This window comes from Mytilus edulis, chromosome 6, assembly GCF_963676685.1.
Source record: "Mytilus edulis chromosome 6, xbMytEdul2.2, whole genome shotgun sequence".
Lineage (NCBI taxonomy): Eukaryota > Metazoa > Mollusca > Bivalvia > Mytilida > Mytilidae > Mytilus > Mytilus edulis.
Window position 1 is genome coordinate 78,323,860 of NC_092349.1, and position 24,202 is coordinate 78,348,061.

Here is a 24,202-nt window from a genome sequence, read left to right on the forward strand (position 1 = left end):
CCAATTTGTAATTTCCAATGTTGGATTCCGGTATTTTTTGTTGTTTTTCATTTTATGTAGAATGTAATATTACATGCCATTAACAACAGTTAAGGTTTATAAAAAGCTGAAAAAAATATAGCAATTTAAATTGAACAGGTAAAAATAAAATAATCTTCCAGATGGAAAACCTGCTATAAGTGCTTCTTCTACTTCTTTCTTCTTCTTTTTTCTTTTCTTTCTTACATCGTGAAGTTCAAAGTTTATTTGACTTTTTGCCTCAGGAAGATTTAACTGAAGTCTTCTGAAATTAGTATTTTATAAAAAGCTGAAAAAAATATAGCAATTTAAATTGAACAGGTAAAAATAAAATAATCTTCCAGATGGAAAACCTGCTATAAGTGCTTCTTCTACTTCTTTCTTCTTCTTTTTTCTTTTCTTTCTATATAAGAAAAGCAAAAAAAAAGCCGTATAAGAAAAGCAAAATGAGAATGTTAAATTTGATGTATGCCTTTTTGTGCTACTTTGTTACATTTGTTGTTTATGTAGTGATATTAAGATGATAACACAATATTGACTGTTGTACCCCTATTTTTGACATTTTTACTCTTTGAGTATGTTTGTTTTGTTCATGCATCGTTTACAATGTAATGGAATTTGATGCGACTGTCATACAAGTGAGAGGTTTAGCTAGCTATAAAACCAGGTTCAATCCACCATTTTCTACATTAGAAAATGCCTGTACCAAGTCAGGAATATGACAGTTGTTATCCATTCGTTTGATGTGTTTGGACTTTTGATTTTGCCTTTTGATTTTTGATTTTCCTTTTTGAATTTTCCTCGGAGTTCAGTATTTTTGTGTTTTTATTTTTATCTTACATCGTGAAGTTCAAAGTTTATTTGACTTTTTGCCTCAGGAAGATTTAACTGAAGTCTTCTGAAATTAGTATATTTGTAAACATGGTAAAGATGCGAAAAATCACCTACTAAATTATTCTGGGAATATTAAAATCACCTACTAATATTCTGGGAATATTAAAATCACCTACTAATATTCTGGGAATATTAAAATCACCTACTAATATTCTGGGAATATTAAAATCACGTACTAATATCACAGGTAGTAAGGTCGTCATATCGAGGAACGTTTAGTACAGTGATTTTGTCATAGTTTGGATAACTTTGACATCATGATGGTTAATTTATGTTACTTTTCTAAACTCAGTTCTATTCACACGAATAAAATGTTTGAATCTGTATACGAGGTCAAACGATCTAACTTGGAATTGCTGTTTCACGAAATTAATGCAGAATAAGCAAGATATCGGAATCAGTGCTATGGTTTGGTTAAGAGATTGACATGGTTCGGTTACTAGAGTCTAGAAATTCGTCATGGTTTTCATGGTTTTGTTCAAGTTAATTTGTCATGGTTTAGATCGAAATAAATATATATGTGTTTCACTTTAATACTGAAAATTTGTTTGATAGCGCTTCTTATTGAACGAAGTTACACTATATATTAACTGCCTAAGAAGAAAAAAAGTCTGTTAACCAAATTGAGTGGGCGTAATTGTCAAAGCGTAAATTAAACATGTCATGTTACTTTTCGTAAGTGTTCTACAATATAATTTTTAAATTCACTGCTCTTTTAAACTAGCTTTCGATATAATTATACAAATCAGTACAAAGCGTTGCTTCTGTTTCACATAGAATCTTTTCTCCGTATGTCCATGCTTGGCTCTGCCAAGGATATCTCGAGCGGCATCACTAGTCAAATAGCTAAAGATTTGTTTTCCTTAAACATGTTAAACGAGGGACGAAAGATACTAAAGGGACAGTCAAACTCATAAATCTAAAACAAACTGACAACGCCATGGCTAAAAATGATAAAGACAAACAGACAAACAATAGTACACATGACACAAAATAAAAAATCAAAGAATAAACAACACAAACCCCACCAAAAACTAGGGATGATCTCAGGTGCTCCGGAAAGGTAAGCAGATCCTGCTCCACATGTGGCACCCGTCGTGTTGCTTATGTGATATCAAATCCGGTAAATAGTCTAATTCGGTAGGTCACATTCATGAAAGGGAAGGGGATTGTAGTTACGACATAAGGAAAATATCCGATATCATTTGTGAAACGGTTATTCCATAAAAAGTTGCAAAAAAGTAGCAGCTAGTCAAAAAGTAATTCTTGTTTTTACATTTTCCCCTAGAATACTATACATTTGTTTGTTTTTTCTTTATTTTAAATTTTGAACCAGTTTATGATGAATAAAAGGAGACGTGGGGTCGATGATACAGTAATCCAGCTACAAAACTAACCAAAAGATATTAAGAGGTAATCATAAGTCTTCAACCATTTATGAAACCGACTCGTTACGCGTTACGCGTGACATGGACAACAGTGTTAAAACTTAATCTTGTGATTATACATTAGAAAGTTTGCCCCGTCATCCTTTATTCTACAATAGACATACTCTAGTGTATAAAACAGTGAAAATGAACAAAATGGATTCGTATACTTTACATACAATGGCAGTATTAAATATTGTATAAATGCATCATGTATAGTATCACTTAATTCTTTTATAGTCAAATATTTTACTTTTTATGTAGTGATTTAGTATGGTGTGTCCTAGAATTGAAAATATGTCTAAATTGTACAGCACACAATATTGTCAGCAAAATTCCATCAATAAGGAAGCTATCTTGGAATCATGATTTTTTTATAATTTGTTTTTGGTTTGAAACTAGGTCCCGCTAAATCAACTTGATTTTATTGTTTAAAGCCGATCTGGAAAATCTTACATGTCTGCCATGGTTAAGGCAAAAAAGAGGTTGGGGAACTCGAAAACATGTTTAACTCCGCAATATTTTGAATAGTATACTGTCTCAAGTTAAGTTTCTGTATTCCTTGAATATCGTTTGTAACTGTATATATTGTATTTTGCTATTTATTTTGAACAGAAATTAGGCTGGTGGTTTTCTTATTGGAATTCCTATACATTGAATTTTGTCGCAGCCTTTAATAACTTTCTAAAAGTATGATTTTGCTCATTGTTGAATGTTGAAGGCCTCTCACTGACATAAAGTTGCTAACATCTACGTCATTTGATCTTAGGTTGTCTCATTGGCAATCATATTGCATCTACTTATAACATATTATTACATTGTATGTGCGTTCTTATGCCCTTTTGTGTTTCAAATGAAACAATTGTTGTTTATTTTGATAGTAACTCTTCATTATAAACGACTAGAATTACATAACTGAACCATGTCCAACATGAACTAAACCATTCACACGAATGAACCAAACCATGACACAGATATTTCAGAAATTTTGAATTGAGTGCAAAAGTAGGTATTTTTCAGAATAATTGACGGCAGTTTTATATCACGAAGAAGTATGTGATGTAACAGATATAAAGATAATAACCTTTTTTATGCACGTTAAACCAATAAGCAACTTTTAAATGTTGACATACGCAAGCTTTGTTCTGTGTTAAATCATTAACTATATCGGATACAACCTGTGATGTGCTAACATATTTACTTTTTACAAAGGTACTTACCAGCTTGAATTATTGATCAGAAGTTCCTTTTACAAAATATCCGAATGTTCACATTTTTGCATTTATTGTCATCAAAAACACTTAACACCGTCATGTCAAACTTATCCAAACTATGACAAAATCACTGTACTAAACGCTACTCGATATGACCACCTTACTACCCTTGAATATTCAATGTTCTGGGAATATTGTTCTAATAGTATAATAGTCCCAAATATTTTTAAAGAAAAGTCGATTTATTTTACCGTGAACAGCAATCATATGAAATTTTGTATTTAGACATGACGGTATTTCAAAATGTCTAAATGAAGTCATTTCAATAGTCCATAAGCTTGAGGACTGTCTGTTACCATATCTTTGCACTTTTATAGATTGAAGGCATATTCCTCTAAAAAAAAACTTATCTTTCCCGTCACGATTTTCCGTCATGCATTTTGTTTTAGTTTTAAGAAACCCTGTGAGGACAAAGCATAGCAGCTAAATTATTATATTTCCCATCTAAATTCGCACAAAATCAATATAAAGTTGAATTTCTTCTTCAAAATACAAATTTTTGCATGAACCTTTTATTTCTTTGTATGGATTGCAGAATGTCATTAAGCTTCTTGAAAATATTAGAATGACAAATTATCACGTTTAAAACGCTGGTATCATCAGTGTAGTAGTCAGAACTGCAGTACTGGCATAAAAAAAACCCAACACAGATATTGCTTGATAGCAATTTGCTGTTATATACATTTTGCTTGTAGATTGGATGTCCCCGACGGCATAGTAACCAGTAATTCGGTACTGGCATGAAAACACAGATATAGTTTGATAGCAATTTTCTGTTATATATTTTGCTTGTAGAGGACTACTAGTCCCCGATGGTATCAGTATACAATGTAGTAGCCAGAACTTCGGTATAAAGGTATGAAATACAGCTATTGTTTGAAAGCGATTTTCTATTATACAATTTGTTCAATGATTTTAATTATATATCCTGCATGCAAAGTATTTAAACCTTGTTTAGATTGAGCTTTGCCGTATGTCCTTGTGGGGTTTAGCTTTTCAACGTTAAATGTAATAGGTTTTTTTTAACGATTTTCAAATACCATGGCTTTGGGCATTAATTCACTGCATGCCATTGAAAATGATTATCGAAATGAGCATCTGGTGGTATACATGATACAGTTGCAGTTAAATTGATAACGCTTATGGAATTATATATGAAGCATTATAACTTAAAACTCTATCACAACAGCCAACATACGGATTTCATTTTTGATGTGTAAAATGTTCATACCTGGTAGAAAACAAGATTGAAAATGTTTGGCAAAATTGAAATCTTACTTACAATGTTTTTAGTAAGTTATACTTTGTAAACATGTCAGGACAGTGGCCCATTCTGTTTCAATTCTACAATTATAACTGTGGTTCGTCCATTACTCCTTGGAGTAAATGGTAGTTGTTGTTTAAGGGCATGTCTTGATACACTTCAAAATCGTCTGACTATTTCAGTTAAGTCTTCTGTGCAGGTAAATGATATGTAATCCTGCATCATACCATGGCACTTCGTATTTGACTCTCTCTCTCTCTCTCTCTCTCTCTCTCTCTCTCTCTCTCTCTCTCTCTCTCTCTCTCTCTCTCTCTCTGTCTCTGTCTGTCTGTCTGTCTCTCTCTCTCTCTCTCTCTCTCTCTCTCTCTCTCTCTCTCTCTCTCTCTCTCTCTCTCTCTCTCTCTCTCTCTCTCTCTCTGGTATTTCCCAACCTCTTCGTATTTTGCAATTGCCTTCTTTCTCTCTCTCTTGTATTTCACAACTTATATGTATTTTACCTTCTCTCTGCAATGAATAAAGTGAAAATTATAGTAAAACCTCTGTTTTACATGAGTTATGAATTTGGACCGAATGTTATTTATAGTAACACCTCAGTATTACATGAGTAATGAAATGAGAGAATTTTACTGACAAGTAAGAATTCTTGTAAACCCTCACTTAAGTAATGAATTGAGAGAATTTTACTAACAAGTAAGTGATAAATAGTAAAACCTCAGTGTTACATGAGTAATGAATTGAGAGAATGTTACTCACAAGTACGAAATATAGTAAAACGTAAGTGCTAGTACATGAGTAATGAAATGAGCCATCGGATAATACGTGATACAGTTAAACTGTTGTGCATGGTCGCTATCGATTTGTCCTTACATTATGTCACTTCAACAATAAGATCAATACTTTCGAATTGAATTGTTAAATTAGTTAAAGGATGCATGTTAAACAAGTATTTGCGACAGTAAAACTACCGATGGACGTCCGTAAAGCTTCAAATACAATACAGTTATCTCTTAAGTTGATTGCTTAACTCACACGAATTTTGGTCATTTAACCCTCTTTCTTTTTCCTTTTTGTTGGATTTCTATCGGGTTTTAATATAAGATTTTAAAACAAGCCTGTCAAGGAGATGTGGTATGGATTGCCAACGAGACATGCACTATTCATCCAAATTCAAATATTAATGAAGTGGAATTGAAAAGATGAAATAAAAGAAACTATAAGTTGACAGCTAAAGGTCTCTTACAAGCAAAATAACATAACAGGATACACTACAACATGTACAAAGTTTAACACGGTGAGATACCAGTCTACAGCATCCTGACACAGCACGAGCAACAAACCCAGATGTCAATATTGAAATTAGGAGATGTGATATGATTGTCAATGAGACAACTTACTATCCACCCTAATTCAAAAGGAGAGGCCTTGAATTTAAAGCAATACAAAATGTTATTATAAAACTATGAGCAGAAAGCCACTGTCTCTAACGAAACAATTTTTTTTTTATTTATTAATTATGTTAAAGTAAAATTTCGAAAATATTGGTTATGTTCAATGTGCATGTCTTATCCAATCATACAAAACAGTAATATCGTATACAATAAGTAACATGAACAGTCCAATAAAACATGTTAAATGAAAACAAGAAGAAATATTTAACATTGATTGAATGATTTATAAATACCAATGAATTATACCAATTTGAACATGCATTAAACTATGAATACTGACTGTGAACGTTACAGGACCGTCACTTTTGGCTTAGTTATAAGTGAGAAAACCAACGGCTTTATTAATATATAAAAAGAATGAAACGGAAAAATCGTTATTCTGTAAGTCTGGTAATTCTACAATCATTCATAATGTGTTAAACCTTACATCATTCATATTTAGGCAGTGAATTTTTTTGCCGGCACTGATTAATATGGCAGTGGCTATTTGACCGGCACCGGCAATATAGCAAATTTGCTATCTAACCGGCATCGGCAAAATAGAAAAAAAAATGCTATTTTGCCGGCTCTGATTAAATTAAATCTCACTGGAATTATAACATGTATAATGTAAGAATAAAAAATAATATCAAAATTAAAAAAAATATATTGAATAGCGTTTGTTACTGTTACTCATATACAGTGGCGGATCCAGAATTTTTCATAAGTGGGGCCCACTGGCTGCCTAAGAGGGGGTCCGATTTCGTCACGCCTCAGTGATTCCCTATATAAGCAACCACATTTTTTTTTCTCAAAAGGGGGTACGGGCCCCCTGCCCCTCTAAATCCGCCTCTGATATAAACACTTACACTTTTAACTATCAAATTGCAGTGGCGGATCCAGGGGGGAGGGGGTTCCGGGGGTGCGCACCCCCCTTTATTTTTGCCGATCAATGCATTTGTATCGGGACATATGTTTTGCACCCCTTGCACCCCCCCCCCCTTTTGCCCTGGGTTAGCACCCCCCCTTTCGAAAATTCCTGCATCCGCCCCTGAATTGAATATAAAAGTCTAAAAATTGATATACAACTCTCCTTTTGAGAAAAAAAACCGGCATCATGTGACCTTGGAACAGTATATCTAATATATATGTTCCTGATGTGACTAAGAACAATTCGGTAGAAACTCCCCCAGTTTCTTAGTTTCATACAAAAAAGTTCATATTTTCCTGACATTGACCATGTTGACCTAATATTGTATACATATTTATGAACATCTTCAATATCTTATTTTTGATTGTACTGTATTTTTATTGCTTGATATTGTGATAAAATGATAGGAAACTATTATTTCGCTTTTTTATTCTCTTCTAAGCACATCAATCAATAGTTTTTTTCAGTGCCGGCTAAATAGCCTTAAAATATTTTAATTAAAACCGGCAAAATAGCATATTTCTATAGAACAATTGTAGTACCCATGCAACCCCTTAGTTATTCTATTCTTTAAATTTCTACCATTTTCTGTAATTTTAATGTAATTTATCCTTTTTAATCTTTCCAAGGGCTTTCATTTTCCCCCCAATTTATTCTAAATAATGTTAATCCTATCCATACAGAGAGAAAAAAAATCAAAAACAAGGAAGTTTACGATTTAAATGTTGATTTGTGGTACATAAAAATCAACACTTTACCATTCAGACAACAATCATGGCCTCTGTGTTGGCGAGAAAGGGTTTAGGCCTATCAACTTTGGCTCGACGTTTAGCAGTTTTACCACGGATTGCTTCTCAAAGATGTCAGTCTGGTGCACCCGTAGCTACGCCAGAAAATGTGACGGCTATAAACACATCAAGCGATTTCAAGAAAGTAAAATTTACAATTGAAGAACCGAGTGTAGCAGAACTTGGTAATGACATCCTTCAAGGTCGTCGCCTTTTTAAAAGGCTGCCATTACAGAAACCTGTACTTCTGCTTCGTTTCTTAAAGGAATATTTAAAAAACGCTCAGTTGTTTTCTTACTTTCAGTCGCAGAGCTATTTTTCATGTGTAATTGTCCATTAACAAGTTGGGCACTAGTTACCACAGGTATTTGGGGCATGGAACCCCCTTTTTTGGGTATAGGGTCTGTTTGCGCTCAATACACTTTAGCACCCTACACGTTCATACTTCCCATGTTCGAACCCAAGGGGCATTCGCGCCAAATTTTAAATCAAATTCCAGTTTAACAGTTTAATAATTGGAAAATCATGATTGTTGTTTTAAAATGCTTTGATCTGTTGGTGTAAATGGGACTGAATGTATTTAGCTTGGTATGAGTAAAACCGTCATTGATTTTAAATGAAAAACGGGAAAGATAATTGTTTTCAACAGCTTGGCCCCTTTGATCTGAAACAATGAAACAATAAAATATAGCAGTACACTATTATAACCAAAACATGATAAAATTATTTAACACACACGAAAAAACCGTAGTCAGAATCTCACTTTATTTTGAAACAAGTCAATGAAACAAAGTTATAGCAATACACTATAACCAAAACATGATTAAGAGTTATTCAACACAAAATAAAACTTGACAGAATCCATATTTTTTTTAACAATACACTATCCAAAACATGATTAAGATTTATTCAACACAAAAATAAATGCTGTCTCACATTATTTTGAGACAATGACAACAAATATACTTATAAAAATATATATATTTGGCAAAACCTGATAACAAAGTAACTTATTAAACACAAAACCAATTAAAATTGGGCCAACGGACTGTGGGTGCAAACATGTAGGGTGCGAAAGTGAAAGGGCCGAACATGAGTGTGTGCGAACGGGAATGGGCGCTACAGACCCGGATTCTCTTTTTTGGACCTCAGTTTAAAAAAAAAAATGGTTGCTGTTTTTTATTTATTTACAATTTTCTACAATGTACAGACATATATCAAGTTTCAACAATCCATTACTAGTTGATTACAATACCTTTTTTTACTATCCATACGAGCCTCAAGTGAAAAAAGTATTATACCATCACATCCATAACACAATTTACATACATGTGAACTCTCAATGGGGGTAAAATAATCCTGTTTTCAGGGGGTCTCCTCCCGTCCTGCCGGAAGAGAAAAAAATCCTGTGTATGAAATACACCTAATCGCTATTTATTCCATTCTGGATATGTTCTTAAATGACGCAACTTTTTCATCCAGTTGAAACTAACTGGGGCCCTGTTTAAACAATGCACCATGCAGAATACTTTTTAATGAGATATATGTTTAAAACATCGTAAATACTTCAAACAAAATATTTTTTGACTATAATTTGAGTTTTGTTAAAGTGGATCATAATCTATCAAAGTTTTGTATTGATTGATTTCAAAATTTTTTCCTCCCTCAGCTCGTTACTGATGACCTTTGTTGTTTTCATTTATTGTACCTGTTCAAGGCCGGTTGACCTTAACAAAAAGTTGTGGATTGGACTAAATAGCGATAAGGTGTATAATTCATGAATAAAAACTTGCAGCCCCATATCCCGTATAACTGACATTACCTGAAGTAAATTTGACCTGTAAATCAAAGAACATGCATAATTATATGGCTTCGCATGCCAGCTTGGGTGTTGAACATACTGGTAATCAACAATTTTTACCTCAGGCTAACTTGCTGTTGTGTAATAAAAACTTTGTGCATCTAAAAATAACTTAGGATTAATACTTCCCCTGTTTTCTGCTGTTTAAATTATTTCAAATTTTAAATTCAAATTTTTGAAAGAATAAAAATGAAATATATATTGAAAAAATAACCCTAAAAGGATGATAATTAAATGATTTTAAATGTCTTAGAGCAAATAAAAAAATAATAATTTGGAAATTATTTGAGGTTTGTATACTTCTTTTCAAGGCTTATATTAAAATTTATAAACAAATTTGACTTCAATGTGGGATTTGCCGACGGTGCAGGGGCTGTATATCCAGTCAAGGTCGTTAAAAACTTCAATTTGTTGTTGTTGGATTTATTTATGTTAATTTTTAAATAAAAAAAAATGGTAAGAATATATATATGTGCTGGACAATTGAATAAAGATTACAAAAGAAGTATGGATAGATGAGGGGGGATAGGACCTTTATCGGGACTCCGGGATCGGGTGTTTTTAAGCTCGGGATTTTGGGATTGACCCTTTGGGGATCCGGGAATCCTTTTTTTCGGATTTCGGGACGTCGGGATTTACTTTATTTAAATTCGGAACCTCGGGATTTTGTTTTTTTAAGTCCGGGATTTCGGGATCAGGACCCCTCCTATCCCCCCTCATAGATAACCAATGATAACAGTCATAATTTTAATAAATTTTAAAACTAAAGAGAAATTAAAAGTAAGTAAATGAAAATAAAAGAATTAAGATTGAAGAAAGACACAGAAAACATATTACATAGGAAAGTTGAAGGAAAAAAAACATGTTAAAAGACAATTTTGAAACATCACATGGTTATATTTACAGTTACATTTACAACAAAATTATGTCGATAAAAAACCTCCTGATCTGAGTCCTAATCTCCTGACCAAAATTTCACAATCTCCTGATCTGAGTTTCACAGTCCATCACATGTATGAATCTATAACTTAAGAATATCAATTCAGATACATGTACATGTAACAAAACATTACAGATGTTAAAAGGTCCTGCAGGAGAACACTTGTCTCAGAGGGGAAATAAACCCACCAGAGATTAGGCATTGGGCCTCACCCCACTGGTAATGTTTGTAATCTTTCTATACAACTACTAGTAATTCGACGATAACAGGTGTCTTTTTTATCAAGTTCTGACTTAACCAGGTATTGATTTGACTAGAATTCAATACTGACACTAGTGCCCAACCTGTTAATGAACATTTAAACATGAAAAAATAGCCCTGTGACTGAATGTAAGAAGAATAACTGTGTGTCTAGGATTTTCCTTAAGAAACAAGGCAGAGATACAGGTTTCTGTTAAATAGTTTGGACCCACTGCATTTGTTTTCCACATTGAGTGTAGGGATTACCCTTTATGAAACTTTTTGGTGGTTCACTACTAACATAACAAAGGGTTATCAACTTATCCATATACCCAAAGTGGCAAACAAATGCAGAAGGTCCAAACTTAATCTTTTTAACAGGTGCCAACTTTCACGCTTATCTGAACAAGTAGTATAACTTTTCAACATAGAAAGGCACACTATCATGACTATAGAATATCAATTGATCAAAAAGAAATATTAGCAAAACAATTAAACATGCATTGAATGAGTAAATTCGATCTATTACACAATTAAAATACAATATTAATAACAGAAATTTGTTTGACCATTTTTCCCCCCACAAACTCCCAATTTGAGACAAAATCAAATTAAATAAAATAACATTTACAGGTTACTTTAAATATAATAATTTTGATGTTTGGAGTATGAAAATATTTTTACAAAATGAATTTGCTTTTCATACATGAATCATGTCAAATTAAAATATATTGTAATACTCAACACTTAAAAAAAAAAATAATGAGACGAATTATAACACACAAAAAAAGAAACATTGAATAACCAAATGCATCACAAATTTTGTCAACAAGTCAAATTAACATGTTTTATTTCTTTCTATTTTTAGCTGATCTTAGCATGTGGTATAAGATATGCTATATTTTCACGATACCAACAATTCTAACTCTTGGATATTATGCTTTGGTGGTTAATCCAGAGGAGGAATCAAGACCTGAGTTTATACCCTATGACCATCTTAGAATAAGAACAAGGGTAAGTAGTATTTGTCTCTTTTGTTCATGTTGTTGCAGTACACATGCAGTATGTGAGCCCGAACCTCATTTCATGACCTCATTTCATGAATCAGTATACGTTGAAGGTTAAAGTTACTTGATAAGGTCCATTTCTCAAATACTATGAGCACTTTATTTGGTGTATTTTTTTATGAACAATACTTGAGCATGTTGATTTGTATTTAAAGGTAAAGTTTAATTTTAGATTTAAAAGATCTTTGTGACGTTTGTGTATATTGGACCTGTTGGATTTTTTAACTCAGAAGTGTGTTTGTACAACCAGAATTCAAAATTTATTGATATGCTGTGTGAATATACATTTACTAGATCAAAGTGCCTAAACTTTTTTTTAAAGTATGTTCCATGTCTTCATGTCAGATTTTATTTTTTGTAGTAAACAGAAAGTAGTAGTTATACATGTTATATTTAATTACACTCCATTAATTTCCAACAACATATGTTTTTTGGACTTATCGTGTTTACATTGACAGAAACTTGGAAATATGCTTTATAGTTCCTTGTCGGGATTTGTCTACTGCATGTACATTGTACTGTGGAATCATTTATTTTCGTGGATTATTCCGATAAAGGAAATTCGTATGTTTGTGGATATTTAATTTTGTGGTATTGCAATGTCTGCCATGTCTGCAAGACTGCATACAAGTCAATAGAAAATTTGTCATTCATGAACATTTTATTTCAACAATGAGTAAGACCCATACTTTATGATAAAAAAGCCTACTCATCACAAAATGTAGAAGAGAAAGCTAAGCAACAAATGAAAAACAAATATGATATACAGCATGTACAGCAACAAAGTACAAACACTGAATTACAGACTCCTGATCACTTCATGGACTTGTTACAGGCAGATTTAAAACGTTGCAGGGTGTGTCACACATGTACTTTTAAACTATTTTTGCCGCAGCATCACTATATAGACATTGTTAATTTCACATATATGGTATAGTTATATTGGTTCTGTTTACATGATTTAATGTTAATATTTGTGTTTTTCAGATTTTCCCATATCATGATGGAAAGAGGAACATGATGTATAACCCTGAAGTTAATGCTTTACAAGATGGTTATGAGTCTCCATCAACTCATGGAAGTCCATATTAAAGATAAACATTGTGTTTGTGATACACAAAAAGAACTTTTCAACAGAAATTTGGACTTTAGTTTTGTATATGTTTCTGTATTGAGGTTGATAGACCATTAAAAGAAATACTTTATACAGTTGTTCACTGTCATTGCTAGAACTAAGATAGCTAAAGTATTGTAGTTTAATCTAGTAATTCTACTATAAACAGTTCATTTCATGACTGGTACAACGACAAATCTTTGACTTGTTGTTTTGCTCTTGTTGTGTTTGTGAAGATTTTAACGCCCCCCACTGAGCGGAGGGGGTATAAAGTTTTACCTGTCTCCAAAAATTTGCTTCCGTTTCTTTACTTTAGATTGCCTCAACCAAATGGTATTAAACGTACACACAATGCTTATTACCACAAAACACTATGTGAGTTAACCATGATTAGTTACAGATCAAGTTTAAGTTTCGTTCTGCTCCACTAATTTTTTCCAAAATTACAGGCTTTGGACTTTGATAAATTGTTGAAAATCACAGTGATAGACTTTTTTCTAACCGTCTTCAGATATTGGGCTGATTTTTATACGACCGCAAATTTTGAAAAAATTTTCGTCGTATATTGCTATCACGTTGGCGTCGGCGTCGTCGTCGTCGTCGTCGTCGTCGTCGTCGTCGTCCGGCGTCCGAATACTTTTAGTTTTCGCACTCTAACTTTAGTAAATGTGAATGGAAATCTATGAAATTTTAACACAAGGTTTATGACCACAAAAGGAAGGTTGGTATTGATTTTGGGAGTTTTGGTCCCAACATTTTAGGAATTAGGGGCCAAAAAGGGCCCAAATAAGCATTTTCTTGGTTTTCGCACTATAACTTTAGTTTAAGTTAATAGAAATCTATGAAATTTTGACACAAGGTTTATGACCACAAAAGAACGGTTGGGATTGATTTTGGGAGTTTTGGTCTCAACAGTTTAGGAATTAGGGGCCAAAAAAGGGCCCAAATAAGCATTATTCTTGGTTTTCGCACAATAACATTAGTTTAAGTAAATAGAAATCAATGAAATTTAAACACAATGTTAATGACTACAAAAGGAAGGTTGGTATTGATTTTGGGAGTTTAGGTCCCAACAGTTTAGGAATTAGGGGCCAAAAAGGGACCCAAATAAGCATTTTTCTTGGTTTTCGCACCATAACTTTAGTATAAGTAAATAGAAATCTATGAAATTTAAACACAAGGTTTATGACCATAAAAGAAAGGTTGGGTTTGATTTTGGGAGTTTTGGTCCCAACATAATAAGGGGCCCAAAGGGTCCAAAATTAAACTTTTGTTTGATTTCATCAAAATTGAATAATTGGGGTTCTTTGATATGCTGAATCTAACTGTCATGACTGTGCATGTAGATTCTTAACTTTTGGTCCCGTTTTCAAATTGGTCTACATTAAGGTCCAAAGGGTCCAAAATTAAACTTAGTTTGATTTTGACAAAAAATGAATCAGTTAGGTTCTTTGATATGCTGAATCTAAAAATGTACTTAGATTCTTGATTATTGGCCCAGTTTTCAAGTTGGTCCAAATCGGGGTCCAAAATTAAACTTTGTTTGATTTCATCAAAAATTGAATAAATGGGGTACTTTGATATACCAAATCTAACTGTGTATGTAGATTCTTCATTTTTGGTCCTGTTTTCAAATTGGTCTACACTAAAGTCCAAAGGGTCCAAAATTAAACTTAGTCTGATTTTAACAAAAATTGAAATCTTGAAGTTCTTTGATATGCTGAATTCAAAAATGTACTTAGATTTTTTATTATGGGCCCAGTTTTCAAGTTGGTCCAAATCAGGATCTAAAATTATTATATTAAGTATTGTGCAATAGCAAGTCTTTTCAATTGCACAGTATTGCGCAATGGCAAGAAATATCTAATTGCACAATATTGTGAAATATCAAAAAAAAAATTAATTAGAGTTATCTTTCTTTGTCCAGAATAGTAAGCAAGAAATATCTAATTGCAAAATATTGTGCAATAGCAAGATTTTTTTTTAATTGGAGTTATCTTTCTTTGTCCAGAATCAACTTAAATCTTTGTTATATACAATATACAATGTATATTCACTTTTTACTACCAACTGATAAATTAAAATTATCTTTACCATTCAGTGATAACAAGCAGTTTTTTTACATCTTAATATTTTATGATGTATTTAAATGAGTAGTTATTGTTGCAAACTCCATTAGAAATTTTAATTGAGATTAGTTTTGGAATAAGGGAAAGGGGGATGTGATTAAAAAAATTGGGTTCAATTTTTCTCATTTGAAATTTCATAAATAAAAAAGAAAATTTCTTCAAACATTTTTTTGACAGGATTAATATTCAACAGCATAGTGAATTGCTCTAAGAGAAACAAAAATTTTAAGTTCATTAGAACACATTCATTCTGTGTCAGAAACCTATGCTGTGTCAACTATTTAATCACAATCCAAATTTAGAGCTGAATCCAGCTTGAATGTTGTGTCCATACTTGCCCTAACCGTTCAGGGTTCAACCTCTGCGGTCGTATAAAGCTACGCCCTGCGGAGCATCTGGTTGGCATGTGAGTTAACCATGATGAGTTACAGATCAAGTTAAAAGTTTCTTCTGCTCTGCTAATTTTTGCTGAAATTACGGGCTTTGGACTTTGACTAATTATTGAAAATCACAGTTATACAAATTTTTTCTTAACGCCTCCAGGTTTTGAGCTGATTTTTGACATGTGAGACTACCATCATGTTTGTGCCCACATGTGTTGTTGAAATTGCAGATTTTTTTACTTTTTGGGACGGGGCCATTTGTGTCGCTTTGACACATCTAGTTGTTTCTGTTCTATAACTTAAGTTTGCATCAATTAAACTTTTTGAAATGTATACACAATTCTAATTACAACAAAACTCAAATCCTGTACAAATTTAGGTAGTCACTACTAAGGTAACATATACAGTAAATGAGCTATATAACATTATATGTAAGCGGGGGCATCATCTGTGTCCTATGGACACATTCCCAATTTATTTTAAAATATAACTTTACTGATTATCTCCCTTTAAGTTTCCAAGAATAAATTCATTTTAATATTTTAAGACATTTGAACAAACACAAATAGTGTGCAAGAAACATAAAGGTAATGGACTCTTAAAAAGGGGGGGTTCTGAAGACATTACACAAATCTATGAAATCAATAGCAAAAAGATAGTTGTGACGGGAATGAGTGCAGAATGGGGCAGCCCACTTAATTTTAAAATGAAAAATGTCTAAAACCAAGAAAATATGTATTCCAGCAGAAAAATCATATAACTTGAACATAAGTGTTGAGTAATGTTGATCCTATCCAAACTCACTGATATTAGGTGCTCTGGAACTTACAGACCAGAAGGGTTATGTTTTTCAAGCCAAGAAAGGTAAGAAAATGGGCATCAAAAACAGTTTAAAACTATTTCAGACAACAATGCTGCATCTAAATAATGAGCAACCCAAGACTACAAAAACAGACTGAATTTGTTCACATAACTTGATTCAGTGGTCAAACAAGTAATTGTTTTACATTGTCATATCAGGGCCTTTTATAGCTGACTATACAGTATGAACTTTGCTCGTTGTTGAAGGCCGTACAGTGACCTATAGTTGTTAATGTAAGTGTCATTTTGGTCTCTTGTGAACAGTTGTCTTATTGGCAATCATACCATATCTTCTTTTTTATATGTAAGACATCTAAACATGAAGGGTGAAAATTAATAAAACTAGACAAAGTGATGCACTCTGAAGTAAATGTATTCAAACAAAGTCAATGAAAGACTTTCTACAATATATTATTGTGTCTTGGAGAGACAAACGATTCCAATGCAGATGCAAATTTTACAATGGGATCACATAGGTCTATTGAGTTATCCAGAAACTAATGCACCTCTCATAATCCAAAAAGTTCAATCATTTACCAAAAGAGCAAACATCAATAAAAATTAAAACCCTGACCACATCTCTAATATATGTAATAACAGTCAACAAAGTGAAAACTTCCTAGCATACAAACTAGGAGTAGTTATCTGGAATAACTGGACGCCCATAATGGGACGGACAGGGATAAAACATCATGCCCCAAACTTTCAGTTGCAGGGGATTAAATATGACATATATGTACCTGAAATAAGGAGATGTGGTATTGTTATCGATGACTGTCCAAAACGATGTTGATTTATTTGTGACATAGTCCCCTGATAACAACCAATAAAATGGGGAATGTGTCAGAGACAACAACCCGACCATAGGGCAGACAACTGTCGAAGGCCACCAATGGGTCTTCAATGCAAAAACTCCCGCCCCGAAGGAGTCCTTCAGCTGGCCCCTAAACAAATATATCATTAGTTCAGTGATAATGGACGTCATACTATATAAACTCCAAATTATACACCAGAAACTAATATAAAAAATCATTCAAGACTTACAAAGGCCAGAGGCTCCTGACCTGTGACAGCTAAAAATTCGGAGGGGCTAAACATGCATAAGCGGATCCAGGGGGCCCTTTCGTGGAAAAAAGGAGTAGGTCCAGTAAGGGCCGATTTTGTCCTCAAATTTCAGTTTCATCAAACGAAAGATTTTGAACACTTTTCAAACACTGAAGTGTCTATTTTAGTTGATTCAATTCGTTTATGTGAAAGATTTTAACTAACTTACTCATTAAAAACTCCACGATTCAAGCTTAAATATGAGAAATCTGTCAAATTTGCCCAAAAATGTCACTTTTCAGATGTTTTTTGTCAAATATGAAATTGGCCGCATCCGACGGTCATCCTCAACCTTTATAATATATGTTATGTATTATCATCAAATACAACTTACATTTCAATATTAAGAATGAACACGAATGCGGCCACTTTCATTTATTAAAAGACGGAAACCGTCTAAAATTTAACTAAAATGCTAAAATTGTGAAGATTTCAGTAATTAAGCATGACTTAATGATGCTAAAACCCGATATATGTACATTGTATTGTCAAAAACTGCCCATATTTATGTAGCAGAAGCATTCTACTTTCCAATAAATAACTAAAAGTTTACATTTTAACAATTTTTTAAATCTGTTATATTTTGGGACCAAAAAGGGGTCTTACTGGACCTTCTCCTTTGGTTGCTTATATTGGCAATCACTGAAGCGTGACTGGACCGCCCCTCCCCCTCTAGGTCAGTCAGCGGGTACCCCCTTACAAAAAGTTCTGGATCCGCCACTGGAACACTAACTAAATATTCATATAACATGCATAAAATAACATACATAGTGTACAAGAAACGGTGAAATCTTTATCAAATTAAAGAAAACATAAATTTTGCGAATTCACACTTCGGTTTCTTAGATTTTATCGTGCTGAATTTGATAATATTATGAAACCTCCAAAACAGTTACGTACCAACAGAATCTGACATGTAGCAAATTTGAAAACCTCTATTCAAAGTTCATTACATGCAGTCGTTGGGTCACACGTAGTCTTCATGGTCTTACTTTATAATTTTTTGCACCCCATTTTCATAATTCGATTTGGTCTCGTAGTAAAAAAAAAATCAAACAACCCAATTTTAGATACATCTTTTAGTAGTTCCTATGAATTCACATATTTCACACTTATTTCCTTTACAAAAGTCTTTTTACTAGAGATTGGAATCGTTTGTTTGGGAATCATTCAACAGACAAATTATCATATTGTAGGAATGCTTGTCGTGCGGATTCATCGTGACCTAATAACTGTAAAGCACTTCCCAACAAAATGTAAGATTCTGCTTTTAGCGCAGTTATTAGATAATTTTCTTCTATAACAAGTTTTAAACCTTGAAGGGAATCTTGACATTGTCTATCATAATTGAGATGATAATGGCAAAGAAATTCAAGGAAATATGCATACGCTGTAGATGGAAACGTCGATGTAATATCCGTAATTGAATCTAACATTTGAAGTTCATCTGGTGCTAACAAAGAATTACTATTTAAACATATATCATCTGCAAGTATGATTTTTGCCAGATTAACAAAGCTTTTCTTGGGGAACGAATTTAGATATAACCATTTGCAATCCGACAAAGTCATATGGCGGCACATTTTTTCGGGAGTACATTTCGATATAGAATACCTGATGATGTAAAGTGCTTTACTGTATTGTTGTGTCTTATAGAAAAGTGATGCTACCATCAGCCATCCAGATACAGCATCATGATACACATTCTGTAGCAGGGTACTAAGACAGCATTTGTACTGTTTGTATAGGTTCTTATTATTACTGATTCTACTGTCCAGCGGTATACACTGTGCAAGTGCACTGCAACACATTGACATAAAGTATTTATATACGGCTTTTATTGAAGGTTGCTGACAGCACAAGGTCTGACATATTCCTTTCTTGAACGTCTTTTGTACAGATTGAGTTCTAAAGCATGTATATTCATAATTCGTCAACTTTGAGTTTAGTATTTTGTTAACTTCATCTACGTATAATATATGAGGTTCGAGTTGGAAATTTCACATTGATACATGAAAGTTAGATATCTGATCGGAAAATAAGACGCAACGCCATCCATAGCTATACAACGTTGATAGTTTTTCTAAAAGTATTTCACGACTGCGACCCTCTATTTTGTTCTCAAACAGGTTATTCTCTGGAATGAAGTAATGCAAACAAACTGAGTGTTCAACACAATAAATAAGACGTTTGTAACATCTCATAAAACAAGGTATAAGTTTACAAGGTTTCCATATGGATTGTGGCAGTTCTTCAGATATCCAAAACATAATAGTTTTAAGGAAATAAGAACAGAGTAAATCTTCACATTCGGAATGAATAGCTATTACATCTTTCAAAATAATTTTTAAGAGAGCATAGCACAGTAATTGAGTGTGTGTAAATGTATTAATTAGAAATTTTTCCCCGACTGAAAAAGATACTCGCCATTCTAGATTTTCTTTTTGTGATCCCTTAGCTCCAATTGGTACTAAAAGTACTCCGTGATCTATAATACTTTGTTTGACTTCATGACTCGGCCATGAGTTACTTGATCTTGATACCCACTGAATTGCAGGTGATATCCACGTTTTACAATGTAAACAAGCTGCAATGTCAATATCTCCTTCTTTGTCTGAAAAACAAGGACCATGGATTTCAAGTTCATCATTAACTAACCTTTGTTTAAACAATGCACTTGACAAATATTGTTTACCATTATGTTCATCACAGTCTCTCATAACTTCCGAACTTCTACTATATACTAGTCTCAGCAGAGTATAACAAGGTTTCACATCGTCTCTTTCTATTAACAAATGTGTTATTTTTGGATGATAACTGGATTTTAATTCTTCACAAACGTCACACCACTTTTGTACTATCATTTCATCTAAGTCACTGCCTCGCATCTCAAGCCCTTCTCCAAAGCTACCACTTGTTATAATTGTTAAATCCTTACCACTTTGTCCCTGACAGCGTTCATATATCGGATGTGTTTAACATTATCTTCTGTTCCTACTATATTTTGACACAGATAATATAATGATACAGTGCTATTGATGTGCTTGGATTTTAACTGTCTGAAAATGGAATGTAAAAAGGTAAATATGAAAAACAAAAATATAATAATAATCATATGAATGCATTTATATGATTATATGACATGAGTTTGAAAGATTTCACATTGAGTGTTGACTGCTGAACCCCTTTTTGACATTCATACAAATTAGGTCCCTTTGTTTTGATCACACATCGTTGTCAATATAACGATGATAGGCGGAGAATTCAGGTGATTTTAGTCATGTGTAATTAAGTAAATATTTTTTTTATCAAATAAACATTTTTATTAAATTTGGAAAAACATAAAAAAATTACATGTTTAACTCAATCGAAAACAAAAATTATATTGCATTTGATAACTATCCATGCTTCAATTCAGGTCAATTTTTTTAACCAGAACCTAATCAATAAAAGAAAGCTTGATACCAGAGGGACATTTAAATTCATAGATCAAAAATAAACTGACAACGCTTTGTCTAAATGAAAAAAAAGACAAATAATAGTTAATAAAACTCAACATAGACAACTGAAATATAAGCAACACAAACCCAACCTAAAACATGTGATGAATTCCTGTGCTCTGGAAGGGTAAGCAGATTATTTTTCACATGTGGCTATCGTCGTGTTACTCATATTACTAAAACACGGTAATCAGTCTAATTCAGTGGGTCACATTCGAGAAAAGGAAAGGGAGTACAGTTACGACATAAGAAACATATCCAGCAACATCTGTGAAACGGATATTCCATAACCATGATAACGGTTAACTTACTCGTGATGGCGCCCTTAAAAAAATAAGAAGGGATGATTTCAACTTCATCATTTAGAACGTTTTTTAATAGCTTTCCTGTGAGCAGCAACAATCTTTCAAGGAAATCATGAGAGGACATGCAAGCCCGGGAATATCGTATCAATTGGAAGATATATACTCCGTATGCAGGAGTAAAGTATACAGCGGTGCGTGATAAAAGCCGTCGGCTTTTGAAAAAGAACAAATATCAATTATTTGGTGTAATTAAAAGAGACAATCATTCAAATGAACAGTCAAACTTTCAACATTCAAAATAAGTCGAAATATATTCACACTGTAAATGCAAAAGACGACGAAAACCTAATAAAATGCAAATAACAAATTACAAAACACAACATAGAAAGCTAGGCTAGATACTAGATACATGCAAAAGGGGGGGCAACCGTTTTGTCGGATTTTTTTACGTAATTTTGATGGATGTTCAACTTTCTGTCCCCTCGCGTTACGGATTATCTTGCAACGTAAAGGAAAGAGAGAAAAAATATTCATGAAAATAATTGCACCTATCGAAATCGACAATAAGCCTAAGCAATAACCATGATCACGGATTTGAAAAAGGAAATTATCTTGGTTACTGAAAACGAACCGCGCATCTGGCGTATTAAGTAATAAGCCTTGTACGTTTGATAACAATTAACTGCCTTGCAATGAAACAACAAAACAAAGAGAGGACGATTGATTGTTACACGCTCGGTATATTCCTTTATTAACGACTTGATCCTCTCTACCCATGTGATTTTTCATTGACATGACAGTTTAAATAGTATTCTAGTGTCTGTACATATGTACCTTTATTTACCTACATAAATGTTTGTAATGTGTTGTACTTTTTGTTTTATTATTCAAAGAAGATGCCACTTAACCATGTCTACAGATAATGACAAATTACTTAGTACTTAAGCAATCTTTTCAAGTTCATGTGCAGTGTACTCATATTTCCGTGCGGCTTACTCATTTGATTGTTTTTATGTCGCGGTTTGAAGACAGTCTGTCTTCTTATATTGATTATCTTTCTTTTTCTTCCATGGTATTAACATTTCGTTTCATATTTTGCATGTTTTGTTAGCATATCTCTATCGTATAAGTGATAATGCTATCATAAATTAAAACCTTTGTCAAGCTACTTGTAAGGATGTAAAAGATATAAATCTTCAGAATTATTTATTTACCTGCCATGTTATTAGTCAGTTGAAGGATATATTAGGTGTTATGTGTTTTCCGAAAACAAATCTTCTTTCGTTTTCCTTTAAAACCACAATAACATACACGCAATGTCAGGTAGTAATTTTAGATTTAAAAGTCTGATCAATCCTATTAATAGTTCGTCACGTTGCACGCTATATTTTTTCTTACAGAACGAGATGATCCCGTCCTTGAAAAATTATATAAACTTTTTTTTTATTATTATAAACAAACAAATAACGAAAATTTAGTTATGTTACCATTAGACCTCAGTATTCACACAACATGTTCCTAAAATACAAATCAAAAGTCAAGAATCCTCCTATGGTTATCCATGACATCGGTTAATTACCACATAAAATATCTCCGTCATTAAGATATGCGTATAAGGGTATATATAGTCCAGCTGTTGTCAGTTCGTTTCTTTGTCTGTCAACACTTTGTACAATTACTTGGATTTGCTTTTATCAATGCTTATGCATTTTAAGATTGAATGCAGAAAACTCCTTTTCAATATGGAAAATAATTGATGTTGTCATCATACATTTCCGAGATTTTTACTTTGAGATGTTAACACAAAACGTAAGAATAACTAGATTGGTTTGCTCCTAGCTATAAAAAAAAGAAGATGTGGCATCATTGCCAATTAGTTACCTCTTCACAAGAGACCAAATGACACAGACATTTAAAACTATAGGTCATCGTTAGGCATTCAACAATGAGCAAAACCCATACCGCATAGTCAGATAGTTGTCTATTGGCAATCATAAATCTCCTTATTTTATAGCTTGACTTAATACATTATCATCAACTTATTAAATGGTTTGTGTTTGTGCATTAAAAGTACTTTGTTGAACATTCTAATATGACGTGGTTATTTCGCTTTGTAAACAAAACCGTGATAAAATTCTCGATATATCTATACTTAGCGCAGACTCCAAGATGTACACAAATGGCTGTTTAAATATGCCTCCCATGTAAATCCACATGTATCGTAACCTATGTGTAAACGGTTGTGGATTTCGCTGTGTGAAGAATTACAATTGAATAAAACCCTACAGAACATTTATTCTGATTCTGACGCATAACAAAAAGAATTTACACATTAGAGAACGGAAAAATGGACAAAAACAAAGTAAATTAAAATTCCGCGAAATTCCAGTAATGATTTTGGCGCATTAACGTCATTTCAAAACATGACGTCATACGAATGAAAACGTCAAAGCTGAAGGTTTTTCTATTACGTTTACCTTCTAAACTCGGATATAATTGCATTATAATAAAGTATTGAGGTAGGTGTTGCTTGTTTTCTGTTCTATTATTCACACATTTACTGATTTTAGCAAGTCAACATGGCGGCTCCTTGGTTACAACATGTCAACAGTGAATTTGACGGTAGCTTACGATAAAAAATGTAAATTTAAAATTGCAAATGTTGGGTTTACTGA

The 24,202-nt window shown here is 32.9% G+C and overlaps 1 protein-coding gene across 1 annotated transcript; it reads left to right on the forward strand.

Annotated features, from left to right (window-relative positions):
* Positions 1-7,981: 7,981 nt before the first annotated feature.
* On the forward strand, positions 7,982-13,338 carry LOC139528511 (cytochrome c oxidase subunit 6A2, mitochondrial-like). Its single transcript, XM_071324530.1, has 3 exons — positions 7,982-8,208; positions 11,933-12,078; positions 13,119-13,338. Exons 1-3 carry the CDS (start codon positions 8,010-8,012, stop codon positions 13,221-13,223), a joined length of 450 nt encoding a protein of 149 aa, XP_071180631.1. The 5' UTR covers positions 7,982-8,009; the 3' UTR covers positions 13,224-13,338.
* Positions 13,339-24,202: the final 10,864 nt, after the last annotated feature.

What these genes read in the sequence shown, in the direction of transcription:
- LOC139528511 (XM_071324530.1), top strand. Translation starts at nt 8,010, where the DNA reads ATGGCCTCTGTGTTGGCGAGAAAGGGTTTAGGCCTATCAACTTTGGCT. An exon ending in ACCGAGTGTAGCAGAACTTG is followed by an intron (nt 8,209 to 11,932) that starts GTAATGACATCC and finishes TTCTATTTTTAG; the next exon opens with CTGATCTTAGCATGTGGTAT. An exon ending in ATCTTAGAATAAGAACAAGG is followed by an intron (nt 12,079 to 13,118) that starts GTAAGTAGTATT and finishes TGTGTTTTTCAG; the next exon opens with ATTTTCCCATATCATGATGG.